The sequence below is a fragment of the Diadema setosum genome, chromosome 11, assembly GCF_964275005.1.
Source record: "Diadema setosum chromosome 11, eeDiaSeto1, whole genome shotgun sequence".
NCBI lineage: Eukaryota > Metazoa > Echinodermata > Echinoidea > Diadematoida > Diadematidae > Diadema > Diadema setosum.
Genome location: NC_092695.1, coordinates 34,167,082 through 34,185,906, shown reverse-complemented (window position 1 = coordinate 34,185,906; position 18,825 = coordinate 34,167,082). Strand labels below are relative to the sequence as shown.

Here is an 18,825-nt window from a genome sequence, read left to right as displayed (position 1 = left end):
TTTTCTGGGTCCAATATTGAAACAAAATATTCCATGACATTTGTTCCCCAGATAAATACTTCTTAATCCATGATAAACGGAGAGATGAACATTTTGAAAGCAAATCAACCATCTTAAGTCCTCCTCCTGTTTCTGGGTTGCAGCACACGGTGCGTTTTACCTTTTCCCGTTTAGAATTCCACACACAAAAAAAAAAAAAACATACAGTAATCTATTTACTGACCTAATTAGTTTTAAGGGCACAGGTATTGCTGTAGCTGTGTATACTAACTGAGATGTAACTAATTGTTTGATAATGGTCACCTTTCCATACAATGTCAAATTTCTCATTCTCCATAAATCTAGTGTATTTTTTATTTTCCCTATTTTGCCTTCCCAGTTAAGGTTTTCAACTTCTTTATAACATTTCCCAACATATATACCGAGACATTTTATGGCGTATTCTGTGAGATTTAATTCTCCAATAGTTTGAATATCTAAATTCGGTTTCATAAACTGAGATTTTGACCAATTAATTTTTGGGCCAGCATTTTCACCAAAAAATTCTATTTCTTTCATTACTTCTGTAATGGAATGAACAGAATCAACTAAAATTGTAGTATCGTCAGCAAACTGAATAATTCGAATATCTTTATACTCATTTTCTGATTCGATATTAGGTTCGGAAACACCTTTTATTTTATTTTAACATTCTGCTTTATATTTGCTGCTAAAATTTCTGCAACAATGATAAACAAAAGAGCTGATAACGGACATCCTTGCCGCACACCTCTTTTAATAAAAAAAAATCTTCAGATATCCAACCATAATTCATTACTCTACCATTAGCATTACTGTACAACGTTTTGATCCATCTAATGAAGGATTCTTTGAATCCTAGTTCCTTCAACAAGCCAAACAAAAAATCATGATTAATAGTATCAAAGCCTTACGTATTTCCCATCTTAACTGAGCATCAAATAACATTTTTATACCTTTTTTTATCTTTATGAATTATTTAATTTCCAGAAACCCCTTCCTCTCTTTTTTGTTGTCACTCGAAACTTCATTGTCACCGCATTGTGATCACATTTTTACACTGGTTTGATATCTAAGGAATGTACATACGGAGCGTATGCCCTGGAGACTAGCCAATAATCAAGACGTGAGCATGATACTCAGTGACAGATGTCTCCACGTAAATTGCATTCTCTCCGGGAATTTTTTCCTCCACGCATCTATTAAACTATAACATTGCTGAAATATAACAAAATACCTTTTTGGTAAATATGTGTAAGACATTCCGTTTGTATCTAACTTTTTATTTTGTACACAATTCCAGTCTCCTCCTGCAATCATAATTTCACTTGGTTTTTTGATCTTGTTCACCCAGTTATATAATGATGCATAAAACGGCTCTTTTTCTGCGTTTTTCGTCGGAGCGTATACATTTAGGCAGAAAGTTCCTTCAGATGATTTAGTTAATATTAATTCGTAGCAACCCTTTTTCACATAGACAGAGTCCTCTATTGTCTTTCCAGTAATCAGTGGTAATCAAAAGGTGTGTCTGGTATCTATGATAACATCTTCAAAGAAGCAACTGTTACTCAAAGCTGAAACACACCTACAACAAATCACTGTCACAAATACACAAACACACATAAACATGCAACATACTCACATACGAGCGCGCGAGCACACACACACACACACACACACACACACAGACACAGAAACGTATACACAAATCCCGTTAACTTCTTTGGATCAGTAAAGGTGCCTCTCAAATTCCATTAAAACTTTCAGACATAAGCCTAGCGAGGACACTGTGGCTGAGAAACATAAGTTTCTTGTGTAGTTATTTTGACATTTGCAAGTTTTCTCTCTTTCTTCTCTACAGGAACACTTCCAGTCTGCGATCCTCTGACGTACAAAGAATGCGGATATCCAGCTATTGGTAAGTAAATAATAGACCCGTTTTAACACTGACATAGTTATTCAGATTCTATGCAAACCCTCATAACTACTATACAATCATGGCAATGGATTTGCCAAATCCATGGTAACATCCAGAATCTTCACTATCGTACGTTCATACTTATTATCAGTCCATTCGCTAAATATGGAATACCTGTTTTTACGGGGGTCGAACAGAAGTTGACAACTTAGACCTTAAATAACTATGCAGGAGCGAGATATGTCAAACGTTAGCCAATCGATGATACGTGTGTACTATGATTCACTCGATGTCACTCTTATATTAATTATTGTTTGTTTGTTTGTTTGTTTGTTTGTTTGTTTGTTTGTTTGTTTATTTATTTTTCCTCTGGAATCCAACTCCTACCATTTGATTCTAATTTTCCTCGCTTTTCCGTTTTTGCTTTTTGCTTTTTTCCCTTCTTCCACTTTTCTTATTCTTCCTTGCTCTTTGAGTTGTTCTTCCTTCTTTCTTTTATGTTAATTGCGATTGTTCTTCTTGGCTTCTTCCTCCGCTTCGTTTTCTTTACACCTTCTTGTCTCTGTTCTTCGTCTTCTTCATCTTCCTCGTCGTCTTCTTCTCCATGTGTCTTCACAGCAAAGGCACAACGTAATCTGGACAAATGCAACTGCCCTGTGAACTGCGAAACTCTGACGTACTCGTATTTGCTTTCCTCGTCCAAGTTTCCTGCTCTCTTTTGGGCCGATATACTGGCGGACAATGGCAAAATCAAACATTCGGGACAGGGACGAGTGGACCGTGCGTTTCTTGAGTAAGTGCCAATCAACAAACAAATAATGAAATCCCAACCCACTTAGTGATCGGTATAATGTTTAAGAAAAGCGGAGGAAAATCAGGGAAATAAGTTGAGAGAGATTATTTTCGTCGATAACCTAGAATAGCAGCCGCGTACTAGACATTACACCCTTTGGAAAATTAAATGTCTATACCAAGCTAGAAAAGATGCATGGTGCATGCTTGCATATAATTACCTTTGCACGTTTAGATGATAACTTTAGCTGATAAGATTCTGAATAGAACATTGGTGATTATGATTTCGATGTTGACATTGACGGTGGTTATTGTCATAATGACGATTGCATTAGTAATACTAAGATAACTATGACACTACCGAGGGAGAGAATGTCTCCTGCACAAAAGATTGAAATTACAAATAAAATACAGTAACTGGAATCCCTTTTTATGACTCATTTCAATTACATGGGGCAGATCTCTTTGCTTGACCTTTGCTTGCTTGTTCGTTTGCTTGCTTGCTTGCTTTGTATCTAACACAACTATTCTGTTCATTTCCAATTCAGGAATAACGTTTGCGCCATCGATATATACTTCACGAGCTTGGAACTGACAACAATTAAGCAACAAGCAGCCTATACTCCCCTTGCCTTGCTCAGTAAGTATGACCTATTTATCATTGCTTATACACTGTATATGGTATCAATCCATGTCTGTTTGTTGAACTCAACAAAAATTATTCAAATTCAACTAAAATTGTTTTTGATAATTAAAAAGGGCAGACTTACGAAACACCAAGTGGTGACATGCATCCATAATCAGTTCATCCACTTTATCCACAGTTACTTTATGCTAGCGCACCACGGGGTACACCATCCGTTCACCTGTACTGATCATAAGAACGCAATAAGTGAGACCCCTAGTTCAATATGTGCATAAGTTTGAATCAAATGATATGACGTTGCAAACATTGCCCTGCTAAGATTAGAGGACTAGTGGTGAAATTGTTTGCTTTCACTGGTTTCTTTGATAATGTCAAAACTACGGTTACAGTTCGTTATTCCGAAGGTTCGTTATTCCGAAGGCTCTTTAGTCCGAAGATTCGTTCATTTCAGGTTCATTTTTCCGAATATCATTTTCGGATTAACGAGTCTTCGGAATAACGAACCTTCGGAATAACGCCACAAACGTTCGGATTAAGGAACCCTTTTTCATTTTCGGATTAACGAACCTCTAGGTATAGGGAATTTGTGTGTTTCGGATAAACGACCCTTCGGAATAACGAACCTTCGGAATAACGAACAGCACCCAAAACTACTACGTCAACATGATGCCACTATAATTTTTGTGCCGACCTCAAAGAAGTGGTGTTCATATGATTACACCCTTGCTCTCAGTCATAACATCGGACAAAGTGGGGGGGGGGGGGGGAACGACCTTTCTGTTACGCCGGGTCTTCTTCATGGAGCTCAGTCCCTCATTTCATAAAGAATAGTAATTCTGTTGAAGTATTTAAAAATAATCCCAAGAAGTATTTGTTTAATTTGGTTTATGATAATTAATTAGCATTATTTCGTATGTCCTGTAGTGTTTCATTTTGTCGTTTACTTTCTCTTTTGTACCTGGATGCCATTCGTATGTTGCACATGAATGCGCCTTGATCATTAAAGGGACTGAACAGTACTGGTTTGTTTGTTGTTTGTTTGTTTTTATTTCTGCATTCAATCAGATACAATTTGAATACAAATTTCAAAAAGTACAAAGACAAAGAATAGCAAGTGCAGTGAAATAAATCGATAACAGTACACAAATAGATACACGTGGGCGATTGCATTGAACAATGTAGATACACAGAAACATAAAATAAAACATACAGTATTTTTCAGTAAACAACAGAGATCATTGAATGCAGGAGTCCACCATCGTAAGCGATTAAGCTTGAAATGGATGGAGGCCTCATCACTGGTTGAGATGGGGATTCATGTTTTGAACATTCCTAAGTGAGATAATGAGAAACTTCTTATGAAATATGAAAGAGCATGTAATTTTAAGAAGGATTCAATATTTATTTGATGAAAACTGGTTTTCAAATGGCTGAGATATCCAAAAATGATGACAATAATAAAAAGCGACAGGCCAGGTCTTTTATTTCGATCTCTCTGTTTCACCTTGATTTTGGATATCTCAGCCATTTCAAAACCGATTCTCATCAAACAAACTTTTGATACCCCTTAGAATTGCATCCTCTTTGACATCTCATAGAGTGGTTTCTGAATATCTCGCAAAACATTTAAAGCTAAATCCTCACCTCGACCAGAACTGTACACACTCTTTAAGTTATTAAATAGATTTGGCGCCTTATACGTCCCATATGTTATTATAATTGTTATTATTATTATTATTATTATTATTATTATTATTATTATTATTATTATTATTATTATTATTTCTATTATTATCAGCATCATTATAACATGAATTACATTAAAAACATACCGTCGACGTTGCAATGTTTACAAAGTGGTTCTGATGTGATGACATGAAACAGATGACATTCACCTTAGAACGTTCTAATTTTTATATTGGCGTCTGTATAGGTGACATTGGCGGTGCAGTGGGCCTGTGGTTAGGAGGAAGCCTACTCACGATTTACGAAGTCTTCGACCTGCTTGCCGATTCCTGCTTGCTTTACAGAAGACTTGGGTGATTGACATTAGCGACAGCAGTCGCTGTTGACCTACCAATCCACCACTTTATCGGAGGTCTCGGGTTCGAATCCCGATGGAATCCCATTTTCTTTGCTCAGTTTTCCACTACTAGATAGTATTCATTTCTGGTCAGATTTTCTGTTTGCGTTTGTTACATACTCAAAAAGCTGCATCACTTGGGTGATCCCTCGCATTTATCTCCAAGTTGAGTTATCCTTCGGGTTTATGCCAGGTTTAAGTGTGTGCGTGTGTGCCACACACAAACACACTGCTATAGCTTCTAACCTTTGGGGCACTGAGAATTAAGGGTTTCTGGGACGAACACTGAACTAGGGCTTTCTATAGCTCAGTCGGTAGATCACCGGGCTAGCATCCGGAGGTCTCGGCTTCGAATCCCGATGGAATCCCATTTTCTTTGCTAAATTTTCCCCTTTATCTTTATCTTAATTTTGATTATTGTGATGTTGTGTGGTCAGACATGATTATAGTTGTATTAAGCGTCTTCAAATTCTTCTAAGTCGGTTTCTAAGAACAGTGTTGCGTGTAAATTGGAGATATCCAACTGATTTGTTATACTCCACAATCAATATAACAACACTTGAGATGAGAAAAATTCAATTGGATTCAATTCACATGAGATTTTCCTGATTCCAATAGGACATTATTATTGATACAAGTTAAAGACCAAAAAAAAAGTACAATGTATACAAATATATATGTATATATCAGTCCCTCATGTGAAACTAATTTTCAAAATGATTGTGTTATTGGAAAAGAGAGGCCCACGTAAAAGACAAGTTTGTAGAAATGTGGGCCAACTCGCAATACAGACAGAACGAAAAAAAAAAACCCCACAAACATAAGTTTTGCACAATGCATAAGATTGCTTCTAATTGAACCCCTAAATACAGATAAGTGAGATGTTTCAGTAAAAAAGAAAAAAATATATATATATAATTATATATATTATAATTCAAACAATGCAACATTGATATTCAAATTACCATGTATTAAGACCTGCTGTAAGCAAAGGAGTTTAATCATCAAGGTCCAAATTGTTGAATACATCGCCAACATACATGAAACAACAAACAACTTTCAGCAGTTATAAACAGAGTTTGATTTTGTATCTGACACCACAATTATTTTTTTAACCCTTCCTTATTTTGGGTAACTCTGAGTATGATTTTTTTTTTCTGTAAACATATAATGTGCATTGTGTATATATATATATATATATATATATATATATATATATATATATGTATATATGTATATACATAGTCGAGACAATGTAATGATGACAAAAGATGTATTGCAGGAAGCCGGCTGGTGGGAAGCTTTCTACATTTAGTCTTCTTCAGCTTTAATGTCTGTTTTTTTTTTTTGAGCATGACAGATTATCATGGAGTAATGAACATATTACATTGAATACAATTTCACACAATTTCAGCATGAGTTAACAGCTTCAGAGCATACTCCCTTGGCAAAATATTTGGCAATTGCAAAACATTCAACAATGTATAACTGTAAGTGGATATATAATGGGTATAGAAGGCCACAGGGCCAGAAAGTGAAAAGGAAACTGAATGTCAACAAACTCAAAGACCCCAAGAAGCTGCAAGACTTCCAAGAACACATGCATAACCACCTAGCAGACCTTCAGCCAAACCAGTCTAGCGTCGAGGATCAGTGGGCAACCTTTAGGGATGCTGCTCACTGTGTCGCCCTTGAATGCCTTGGCCCAGCCACTAGGAACCATCAAGACTAGTTTGATGAAAACGACACAGAAATTCAGGAGCTCTTAGATACAAAACACAACCTTCTACGTGTACATCAGAATGATAACTCCAGCATGGCAAAGAAGGCTGCATTCACCAACGCCCGCAGCAAGGTCCAAGCAAAACTACGCCACATGAAAGACTCCTGGCTTAGTGCCTATGCCGATGAGATCCAAAGCTTTGCCGACAGACACGACATGAAGAACTTCTATGATGCCCTGAAAGCAGTCTATGGACCAAAACCGTCCGGATCATCCCCACTTTTCAGTGCTGATGGTTCTACGCTGCTGACAGAGAAGAAGCTGATCTTAGAAAGATGGGCTGAACACTTCAGCAGAGTATTAAATCGACCAGCCCAGATCAACGAAGAAGCCATCGATCGCCTCTCCCAGGTGCCCATAAATCACAAGCTTGATGTTCCCCCTTCAGAGAAGGAAGTCGATATAGCCATCACGCAGCTGTCTAGTGGGAAAGCCCCAGGCTCTGATTCCATCCCCGCAGAAGTGTACAAAAAGGGTGGCCCAGTCACCCTCATTAAGCTCACCAAGCTGTACCAATCCATATGGAGCAAAGAACAGTTACCACAAGAATTCAGAGATGCTACAGTTGTCCACATCTACAAACGGAAAGGAAATCGCCAGACTTGCGACAACCATTGAGGCATCTCCCTCCTGTCTATAGCAGGCAAGATCCTGGCCCGAGTCCTCCTCAATCGCTTACTCATCAACCATCTCCGGACCCATCGAGCCAACTGATGTCATTGGTCATCCTCGAGAACGAGGGACGAACATACATATATACATATATATATATATATATATATATATATATATATATATATAATAGACTTTGCTCTGTTTTGTTTAATTTACTCTGTGTTGTATATTCTATGTTTTCAAGTACTTGTATACATGGTTTGAAATAAGTTTATGTCATTTTCATGTCAAGACATGAGATAAAACAGCCGTGTTGACTGAATCATGCTGAAATGAATGACAGAAATCAAATCAAATCAGCAACATTACTTTGGATTTTGCTGCAATTTTCCATCGAGTTAAGAAAGATAAGACGGAATTTAGTCAAATGCATCATTACCGTGCAAAAGAAGAACAAGTTAACAGCCAAACAAAACATTTATTGTAGATCTGAGGGAAGAACAGTAACTTTGATTTTCAGAAATGTGTTGCCCCCCCCCCAAAAAAAAGAAGAAAAGAATGGGTTCCAAGTTTATCAAGTGGATATCACAACCAAAACAGTAAGAGGGGTGTAGGATCGAGTACAAAAACCCCGACTTTATATGGATATGAACAGTAAAATTAAATAATATAGCACTCAGCCGCGAAATGTGGTGATAGGGTTCTTGCTGGGTTAACATCAACAGAGCGGTATGAGCGGCTAGAGCGAGCAGACGTGGGGCAACTTAGCTCTCAGTATACCTACAAACATTCAAATGCACACTTACTGTAAGGCTGCGTTCACATAGAAGTATACTATTCGGGTATTCGGGGCTCGTTTTCGAGGGCACGCGAATAGCTTTAATCGAACGATAGGATTTCCTCACACCGGTTCACATAAGAGGGCACTATTCGAAAGTACCGAATAGCTGCGAATAGTATATACACATTGTATAGCAAAGGGGGAATCGAGCTTGTTCAATTTTCTTGCAGCGTATACCGTCTCTCGTTAAGGCTGCGTTCACATAGAAGTATTCGGTATTCGGTATTCGCTATTCGCTATTCGGTATTCGCTATTCGGGCCCCGAATACACCATCACCCGCATCGTCAACTCACCATCCCATGCAGTGAGGATTTGTTCTTCCTACATCCTAGCAAATCTTATTAACAATTTCTAAACTGCATCAGAATGTCAGTCTACATGCTTATTTTTGCTAAAGGGCAGATCCAGACCAAAATTGTCATTATTTCATAAACGAGAGACGGTATACGCTGCAAGAAAATCGAACAAGTTCGATTCCCACTTTGCTATACTTTTCGCAGCTATTCGGTACTTTCGAATAGTGCCCTCCTATGTGAACAGGTGTGAGGAAATCCTATCGTTCGATTCAAGCTATTTGCGTGCCCTCGAAATACTTCTATGTGAACGCAGCCTTATGAAATAATGACAATTTTGGTCTGGATATGCCCTTTAGCAAAAATAAGCATGTACACTGACATTCTGATGCAGTTTAGAAATTGTTAATAAGATTTGCTGGGATGTAGGAGGAAGAAATCCTCACTGCATGGGATGGTGAGTTGACGGTGCGGGTGATGGTGTACTCGGTGCCCGAATAGCGAATAGCGAATACCGAATACCGAATACTTCTATGTGAACGCAGCCTCATATATCACTTTGTGCCCGTACTATATCGTCAAAAATTTTACAAGTATGCTGAACACGACAAACTCTCGTGGAAACAGTGACTACTACCCGAGAAAAATAACCTGCCAATAGGACCAAACTCGTGGGGGAAATCATCCAACAAAAACGCCTTCCTCTAGCGGTAGTGCCATGCCGGGTACTTCGGGTACCAATTGCCCCTCACAGCAAGGAGCCCGCCGACCAAGCATGACCCAACAGCAACCTCCAATGAGCTTACGCGCCGACGCGATGGAAGCGGCCCAATCCGACCTGGATCCGAATGAACACTTGCTATCTGAAATGAGAAAAATGTTCTCCGACTTCCAAGTGGAACTACTGGCCAAACTGGATCATGTCATTTTGGATTTGGATGCCGTCAAAAATGATCTCGCCTCGGTTAAATCCACTATGCAAGACCTCGAAGGCTCTGTAGCAGATACTTCAGCGAGAATCTCCACGGTTGAATCCGAAGAAAACCCCAACCTTGAACGATACCTGGATCAAATCAAAGCCGAGTTTGAGGAAAAACTAATGGAACAAGAAATTCATCACCGCAAGCAGAATTTGTTGCTTTATGGTATACCAGCCCAACCCCAAGAAGACATCTACAAAACTGCCTCCAAGGCTTTTGCCAAAATTTTGGATATCCCCATCGAAGAGGCGGACAACATCCAAATCGTCAACGCACATCGATTGCCAACAAAGAAAACCCCCTCCGGAACCAATGGTTCACCTACAGCCCCGGACCCCGTCATCGTCCGATTTGCAAGAATGTACGACCGAGATCGAGTTCTGCGTGCCTTCGAACAGCCACGACGACAGCCCGCGGATCGCAACGGGGACCTAGCGGTAGGCGAACGCATCACAGTACGCACAGACCTCCCTGCTAGAATGAAACGAGAACGCGGTCGCCTGGCAGGCATTGCATACACAACATTCGCAAATCCCAACATCTGAAAACCAGGATTACTGTTCATCACACCAAGGTCATGCTTCAAACGAAAAACCCGAATGAACCTTCATGTAAGTGGTCGATGTGGTCTGAATAGCATCCAGTATCCATCCCTCCCCTCCATGTTAAATTCAAAGGTGAATTTAAATATCTAATGTTTTTGATAAGATCTGAAGTTTTTGTCAGTAAAGAGTTATAGGAAATTTTCTCCAATGTATGTTGTGAAAATGATTGTAACAGAGAGTTCACTCACAAACAACTGTTTAAAAAGTTCACAGCGCGACAATATTTAAAAAGAAACTCTGTTATAATCCTAAATATGTATCATCCATGTAATAAGGTAAAAATAATTGTTTTCTTTTTTTTTTCTTCTTCTTCTTCTTCCACCGGGCACTTTGTTGATGTTTGTTTTATGAATTCACTACAATAATGGCACTTAACGCCGGAGTCAGGCTGGTCAACAGACCCCCCCCCCCTTTACTCCAGTGCACAGAGAGTCATTATTACTACCCTGTGAACTCACGCAAACCTATTTTGTAAAATACTGTACCACAAATAGAGTCGGTTTCATGAAGCGCCGAAGGAACAGTGTAGCAGACTTTTATTCCAAAAATTATAGCTTCTATCAAACTGATAAGTTTGCATGAAGATTTGCATGAAGATTCGTACTGCACACAGGGAGGTGTTACAGAGATGGAGTGGCAACTCTTCGTAATTCATGCAAACACATGTTTGGGTTCAAGGCGTTACAATGGGAGGTCTAGCATTCCATTACGCTTTGAAGTCGTGCTCGGCACCGCTCTAGTTGCAAGACGAAGTTCGGAGACAAAGAACGCATTTCACCTTTCGTTGAATTACAAGCTTTATTTCACCGCAAAATTTTAAATGAAATACTCGAATTGATTTAGAATAGTTTAAGAAAGAATTCAATATTATTAACATGTATTTCTAGTTCGTAATTCGCAAATCGAAAGGAAATGAAAATTAGGCCCTCTTAAAAACCTATTCTTTTCTATAATGCGCACATTTCCGCATGTTAATTTTCTATCTGTTAATAAGGGGATATTTTGATCTTTCATATAAAGTACTCCGTTAAAGCGTGTTCCAGCGTGTTTTTAAACTATTTGCTGTTAAAATTGAAGGGGTCGGTGCATTATAGTGCTAACCCACACAATGGTCATTCTGAGATAATCGCTTCTGAAAGTTTGAAAAAATCCATAAATCAGGTTAATGACTCAAGAAGGCCAATTTTTTGTTACATGAACCATTAGATACTCAAGATTGAATAGCTAAATGATAGAAATTAATAATCAATATTTTTGGTCGATTCAAGAGCATTTTTAGAATCACATTTTCAAAATGTGGCTTAGCACTTTATTGCAGCCAAATCCACCATCAATACAAATAGTCTTTATTCTGTGAAAACTCACAAAATATCAATACCTCTTTGCCAAAAATGGAAAATTAATGCAAGATTTTAGTTTCCCTCCTTTGTGGTGCGAAATTAAAACAAAACAGACTTTTTTTTTATCAGTCATGTCAATCTCTAACGTGTAATCTGCGTGAACCTATGAGGACACATTATACATATATTTCAGACAAGCACAGAATCAATTATGCACGGGCAAAGACATCCTGAAATAAGGAGATTTTAATTCAACAATTCAAATCTTAAAATGACAAAGCGTTCAGTGCCCTAACAGTTACAAAATTTGCAGGGTTTTTGTCATAAAAACGTCAGAAAAGTCATTATTTTGTCTAACATGAACACTTCTGAATGAACGATAAAAGCTAAGGTTGGGATTCAAGAAGTAGAGGACAAAATGTCTCACATTCAGATATCTGTCATTACAAATAACATAATGTCATTTTCCTCCTCTGGAAGCGATGTTAAACGCAAATTTCTGATAATGAGTTGTTCTGAGTTCAAAGGTGAAAAGTTTGTTAACACCTGGCTCTACTAAGGTTAAACCAAATCCAGCACAGTCAGTACTGCATTTATTCTTCTGGGTCAATTATGTTATCAACAAGCTGTGGGTCATCCTCTCTATTCTGACCACGCTTCAGTGTTTCAAAGAACTTCCTATAAGGACCTGACATCCATGCCATTACAGACATAATATCACTAGAGACATAAAAATGTTTCTAATGACATAAATGTCATTAGAGACATAATAGCTTCATATAGGCAAAAACAAAGCATCTCAAATCGTACAGCTTATTTGTCAGAAAAAGGTCAGAAAAGTCATTATTTTGTCTAACATGAACACTTCTGAATGAACGATAAAAGGTAAGGTTGGGATTCAAGAAGAAAGAAAGAAAATGTCTCAACATTCAGATATTTGTCATTAAAATGTCATTTTCTTCTTCTGGAAGCGATGTTAAATGCAAATTTCTCATAGTAAGTTATCTTGAGTTCAAAGGTGAAAGGTTTATCAACACCTGGCTCCAATAAGGTTAAATCGAATCCAGCACAGTCAGCAAGACATATCTATTGTTCTTCTGGGTCAATTATGTTATCAACAAGCTGAGGGTCAACCTCTCTATTCTGACCACGTTTCAGTGTTTCATAGAACTTCCTATGGGGACCTGGCATCCTTGTCATTAGAGACATAATGTCACTAGAGACATAAACATGTCTGTAATGACATAAATGTCATTAGAGACATTCAAGCTTCATATTAAAAGACAAAAACAAAGCATCTCCTATCGTACAGCTTATTTGTCACAAAAATGTCAGAAAAGTCATTATTTTGTCTCACATGAACACTTCTGAATGAACGATAAAAGCTAAGGTTGGGATTCAAGAAGTAGAGGACAAAATGTCTCACATTCAGATATCTGTCATTACAAATGTCATTTTCCTCCTCTGGAAGCGATGTTAAACGCAAATTTCTGATAATGAGTTGTTCTGAGTTCAAAGGTGAAAAGTTTGTTAACACCTGGCTCTACTAAGGTTAAACCAAATCCAGCACAGTCAGTACTGCATTTATTCTTCTGGGTCAATTATGTTATCAACAAGCTGTGGGTCATCCTCTCTATTCTGACCACGCTTCAGTGTTTCAAAGAACTTCCTATAAGGACCTGACATCCATGCCATTACAGACATAATATCACTAGAGACATAAAAATGTTTCTAATGACATAAATGTCATTAGAGACATAATAGCTTCATATAGGCAAAAACAAAGCATCTCAAATCGTACAGCTTATTTGTCAGAAAAAGGTCAGAAAAGTCATTATTTTGTCTAACATGAACACTTCTGAATGAACGATAAAAGGTAAGGTTGGGATTCAAGAAGAAAGAAAGAAAATGTCTCAACATTCAGATATCTGTCATTAAAATGTCATTTTCTTCTTCTGGAAGCGATGTTAAATGCAAATTTCTCATAGTAAGTTATCTTGAGTTCAAAGGTGAAAGGTTTATCAACACCTGGCTCCAATAAGGTTAAATCGAATCCAGCACAGTCAGCAAGACATTGATATTGTTCTTCTGGGTCAATTATGTTATCAACAAGCTGAGGGTCAACCTCTCTATTCTGACCACGCTTCAGTGTTTAATAGAACTTCCTATAAGGACCTGGCACACATGTCATGAGAGACATAATGTCACTAGAGACATAAACATGTCTGTAATGACATAAATGTCATTAGAGACATACCGGCTTCATATTAAAAGACAAAAACAAAGTGTCTCCTATCGTACAGCTTATTTGTCACAAAAATGTCAAAAAAGACATTATTTTGTCTAACACGAACACTTCTGAATGAACGATAAAAGCTAAAGTTGGGATTCAAGCAGGAAGAAACAAAATGTCTCAACATTCAGATATTTGTCATTAAAAATGTTATTTTCTTCCTCTGGAAGTGATGTTAAATGCAAATTTCTCATAGTAATTTGCTCTGAGTTCAAAGGTGAAAGTTTGTTAACACCTGGCTCCAATAAGGTTAAACCAAATCAGCACAGTCAGCACTACATTTGTTCTTCTGGGTCATTTATGTTGTCAACAAGCTGTGGGTCATCCCTCTCTATTCTGACCACTCTTCATTGTTTCATAGAACTTCTTATGAGGACGTGACACCCATTTCATTGGAGATCAAAAGCTTCATAAAGGCAAAAACAAAGGATCTCCAAACGTACAGCTTATTTGTCATAAAAAAAGTTCAGAAAGGTCATTATTCATTCTTGTCTAACATGAATATTTCTGAATGAACGATACAAGCTTAGATTGGGAATCAAGAAAGAAGAAACAAAATGTCTCAACATTCTGATCTTTGTCATTAAAGATGTCATTATCCTCCTCTTGAAGCGATGTTAAACGCAAATTTCTAAATAGCAAGTTGTTCTATTACAATTCAAAGGTGAAAAGTTTGTTAACACCTCGCTCCAATAAGGTTAAATCAAACCCAGCCCAGTCAGCACTACATTAATATTGTTCGTCTGGGTCAATTATGTTATCAACAAGCTGTGGGTCATCTTTTCTATTCTGACAACAATTCAGTGTTTCATAGAAAATTATATGAGGACCTGGAACCCATGTCATTAGAGACTATCAAAGCTTCGTAAAGGCAAAACACAAAGCATCGCCAAACGTACAGCTTATTTGTCATTTAAAGAAAAAGGTCAGAAAAGTCACTATTTTGTCTAATATGAACACTTCTGAATGAACGATAAAATCTACTGTTGGAATTCAAGAAGAAAGAAACAAAATGTTTCAACATTCAGATATTTGCCATTGAAATATCATTTTCCTCCTCTGGAAGCAATGCTAAACGCGAATTTCTAATAGTAAGATGTTCTGAGTTCAATAGTGAAAAGTTTGTAAACACCAGGCTCCAATAAGGTTTGATCCAATCCAGCACAGTCAGCATTACATTATTTTGTTCTTCTGGGTCAATTATGTTGTCAACAAGCTGGGGGTCATCCTCTCTATTCTGACCACGCTTCAGTGTTTCATAGAACTTCCTATGAGGACCTGGCACCCATGTCATTAGAGACATAATGTCATCAAGTTTGGGGGCTGGAATCGGGATTCTCGCCTTCCCCTTTGAAGGTAGCATGAAGGGGTTCATAGCACGAACTGGTCTTCCTCTCCTCATGATAGGCAAGTTTTCATACTTCTCATTGGCCACGTTGTACGAATAGCACACACCGAGGACGCCTTTGGCTTTGTCATCAAAGCAGAAGATGGATGCCTTCGAGAATTCCAGCTTGGTTCCCTCATCTGTTGTGGAGCGCTTTGTGATCTGCTGTTGTAGCATTGACACAGGTTTGAAGTCTTCAGACTGCATCATGTAGACACTAAATGGTCGTGCCTTTCTTGCGCCTCGTACAGCATCAGCCCACTGTTTTGGTGAGTAGATCTGCCTGTTTCTCGCATGCTTTTCTATGACTCCAAAGTCTCTATCACAGGGCAGGTAGGTGTGTCCCACAACTGGGAAGTGATGTTTGACTGAATTGAATCTTCCAGATCTGACAAGGGCTTCACTCAATGCAACGATGTTCCAGTTCTTGTTTTGACCCTTGCAGTTATCTGAAATGATGTGAAGAGTCTTTATTCGTGGACTAAGGTTTTCCAGATACTTTATGAGGCAGCTTCCAATCTCGTCAGACCCTCTCTTTGCTATATCTTCAGACCACATGTACATATGACCAGAATTGGCACCACAGTCATGGATACCCAGGTTATATGTCCACAGTTTCCGCTTGTAGAACGCTGGGCCTACCGTAAGCTTTGGTGTTGGCATGGCTTGTTGGAGATCAACTGCAATAACATGGATCTCTTCTGGATTCTCTGATGCTTCATTTGCAAGATGTTGGATTTTACTTTGTGCAGCCTCAGCTTGACGTAGGTGAAGTTCTTTCTTCTTCCTCAAGACAGATGACCTCTCCTCATCCTCACATGTCTGCAGTTCAGCATCAATTTCATCACACTGTGCGCAAGTGTCGGATGCTGGCAATTTGAACCCAATGTTGTAATCTTCGCAGAAGATCCGACGAAACTTGTCCGGAGATACGAAAGGAATGCGATTTACCCTACACCAGTCCATGTAGACATCCCGGTACAGCGTGGACACATTCAAGTCACAGTTGAGATACGTCTTGTTAGGATTTACTTGTCGGCTGTAATGACTCTCGTACTTGGGCAAGTTGTCAATGAATGTGTGTACACCATCAATGTGGACCTGAGAGTAGCGATTTGTCCTGTTATTGTGTTTCCCTCTGTTGTCCTCCTTTGCTACTGATCTCCCCTCCTTTATCTGTTGTTGTAAGTTAGCCAGTCGTCCTCTGTTGCACTGCAGTCCATGAACCCCAAGAAACATATTCTTACAAATTTCGATATCTGTCCCATTGACCTTGACCTTGTACTTGAATGTGAAATTTCTCCGAGATTGCGCTTCTTTTGAATAGCTTCTTGCTTTATTCTTCAACTCTATATTCTGCATCAGGTAAGTATTCTGTGCTGCAAAATCACCCATGTCCCAAAAGGAGTGGAAAAGCTCTTCCCCAGCTTCCTGTACCTTTCTCCAACACTGTTTTGGACAAGCGCACGGCTCTCCCATTTGTCTCCCTTCAACAACACGATTCTTTATAGTGGTGTACCGTTTTCCTGAATTACGGCGGCGTTTTTTCTTTGCTGGCTTCCACTGATCAACATTTCTGAACCTTTTCCGTTTTTTCTGGGGTTTTAGGGGGCTCGGTTCGTCCTCCCGCGTTGTATCCAAGGCCTCCTGTTGAAAAAGATAATGTAGCAAAAGCCAGCATGAATAAAGTGCTAACCCACTAGTGAAACTTGAAGGTGTTGGTGCGGAATATGGACGTTGGTTTATTATCTTATTGGTGGTAAGATACAATACTAACATTCTCCAAAAACCAATGGCGATGGTATTTTATTGGTAAGTTCAGCCAAAATAAAGAACTGACAAAAAATGTCACGATCGATAGATTTAGCATGAAAATAGTGCTAACCCCAACAGTACAAAAATTACCAAAAATTACTCATTAAATGCTTTATTTTTCATTAATGCTTACCTCATCGCCACTGCTGTAACTTTCGGAAGTGTCTGGATTGTAGGACGAGTCGGAATCACTTATTTCTTCTGATGAAAGAGTCTGTTCACTGTCCTCAGTAACTTCTGTTTCGGAGACCCTCATGTCTCCTGCTGTGGGGGTCGCCATCTTGAAAAGTGTGGCTTAGCACTATTTTCCTGCTGAAAAGATGGGACTTTTTTTCGGGGCAAAAAGGTGCCGGCATTAAAAAACCCACTTATTGATGAAATTTCAAGATGACATTTTTATATATTAAAGAGGTGCATTTCAGGATGGTGAAAATGCATGTAACTCATTTTTCACAAAAGTGTGGGTTAGCACTATAATGCACCGACCCCTTCAATTGTGAGTTTTACACTGCATTTTGATTCGCTGCTCCAATTCAAGGTACACAAATCCATTGTTGTCATCACATTGAAAGAGAGAGCAAATTGCAGTAGGAGCAAATATTTCTAGATGTGAGAGCGCTAGTCCCGATTATTGATGCTCTCTTTTGTCAAAGCACATGGGTAACACCTGTAGTTGAACGCATAACTTCTCGGCGGTGCCGCGCATGACTTCAAAGGAGAGCTTTAGTTGCCTCTCCTTCTCTAGCACCTCCCTGCTGTAACACCTCCCTGCACCATTCATGAACATAATATATAGATCGGATAGGAGTCTCCATGTTATAATGAAACTAGGCATATTGCACTTCGGCGCTCCATGCCATCAATATTGTATAGCCCGCCCCAAATCCCATGCTGAACACCTATAAAGTATAACTACTGTATTTATCCTTGAAAGTTGAAGTTACCCCCCCCCCCCTTCATACATATGCTTCAAGCAAACTAATAATTCTTGTATTATGTTTTGCACCGTTTATGAACGAGGTTTATTTACATTATTGTTATCAACTGCCTTTAACGTATACACACAACCCATAATTAAGTTATAGACGATTGGAATAATGTTGTATTTGAATTAAGTTTTATCACATTTATCACGGCGATACGTGGTAATGTTGTGCTACGGCGTACATGGGCCTTCTACCCGTGGTACATGTAGAGTTCTTATGGCGGGCGAGGGGAGTCAAAATTAGTGCAACTATGCAACTATACAGCCATGGAATGGATGTCAGGTTTTAGCCAATCAGAACGCAAGAAACCTATGACGGGCCTGGAGTGACGAAATTCAACATAACCATACAACTATACAGCCATGTAATGGACGTCAGGGTTTAACCAATCAGAACGCAAGAAACCGTACAACTATGCAACTATGCAAC

The 18,825-nt window shown here is 38.7% G+C and overlaps 1 protein-coding gene and 1 pseudogene across 1 annotated transcript; both read left to right on the top strand.

The window, feature by feature from the left end:
- The first annotated feature begins 7,273 nt into the window (after positions 1 to 7,273).
- On the top strand, positions 7,274 to 7,858 carry LOC140235440 (uncharacterized). The gene has a single exon (XM_072315467.1). It carries the CDS (start codon positions 7,274 to 7,276, stop codon positions 7,856 to 7,858), a length of 585 nt encoding a protein of 194 aa, XP_072171568.1.
- Positions 7,859 to 9,585: 1,727 nt separating this feature from the next.
- Positions 9,586 to 10,607, top strand: LOC140234662 (uncharacterized; annotated as a pseudogene).
- Positions 10,608 to 18,825: the final 8,218 nt, after the last annotated feature.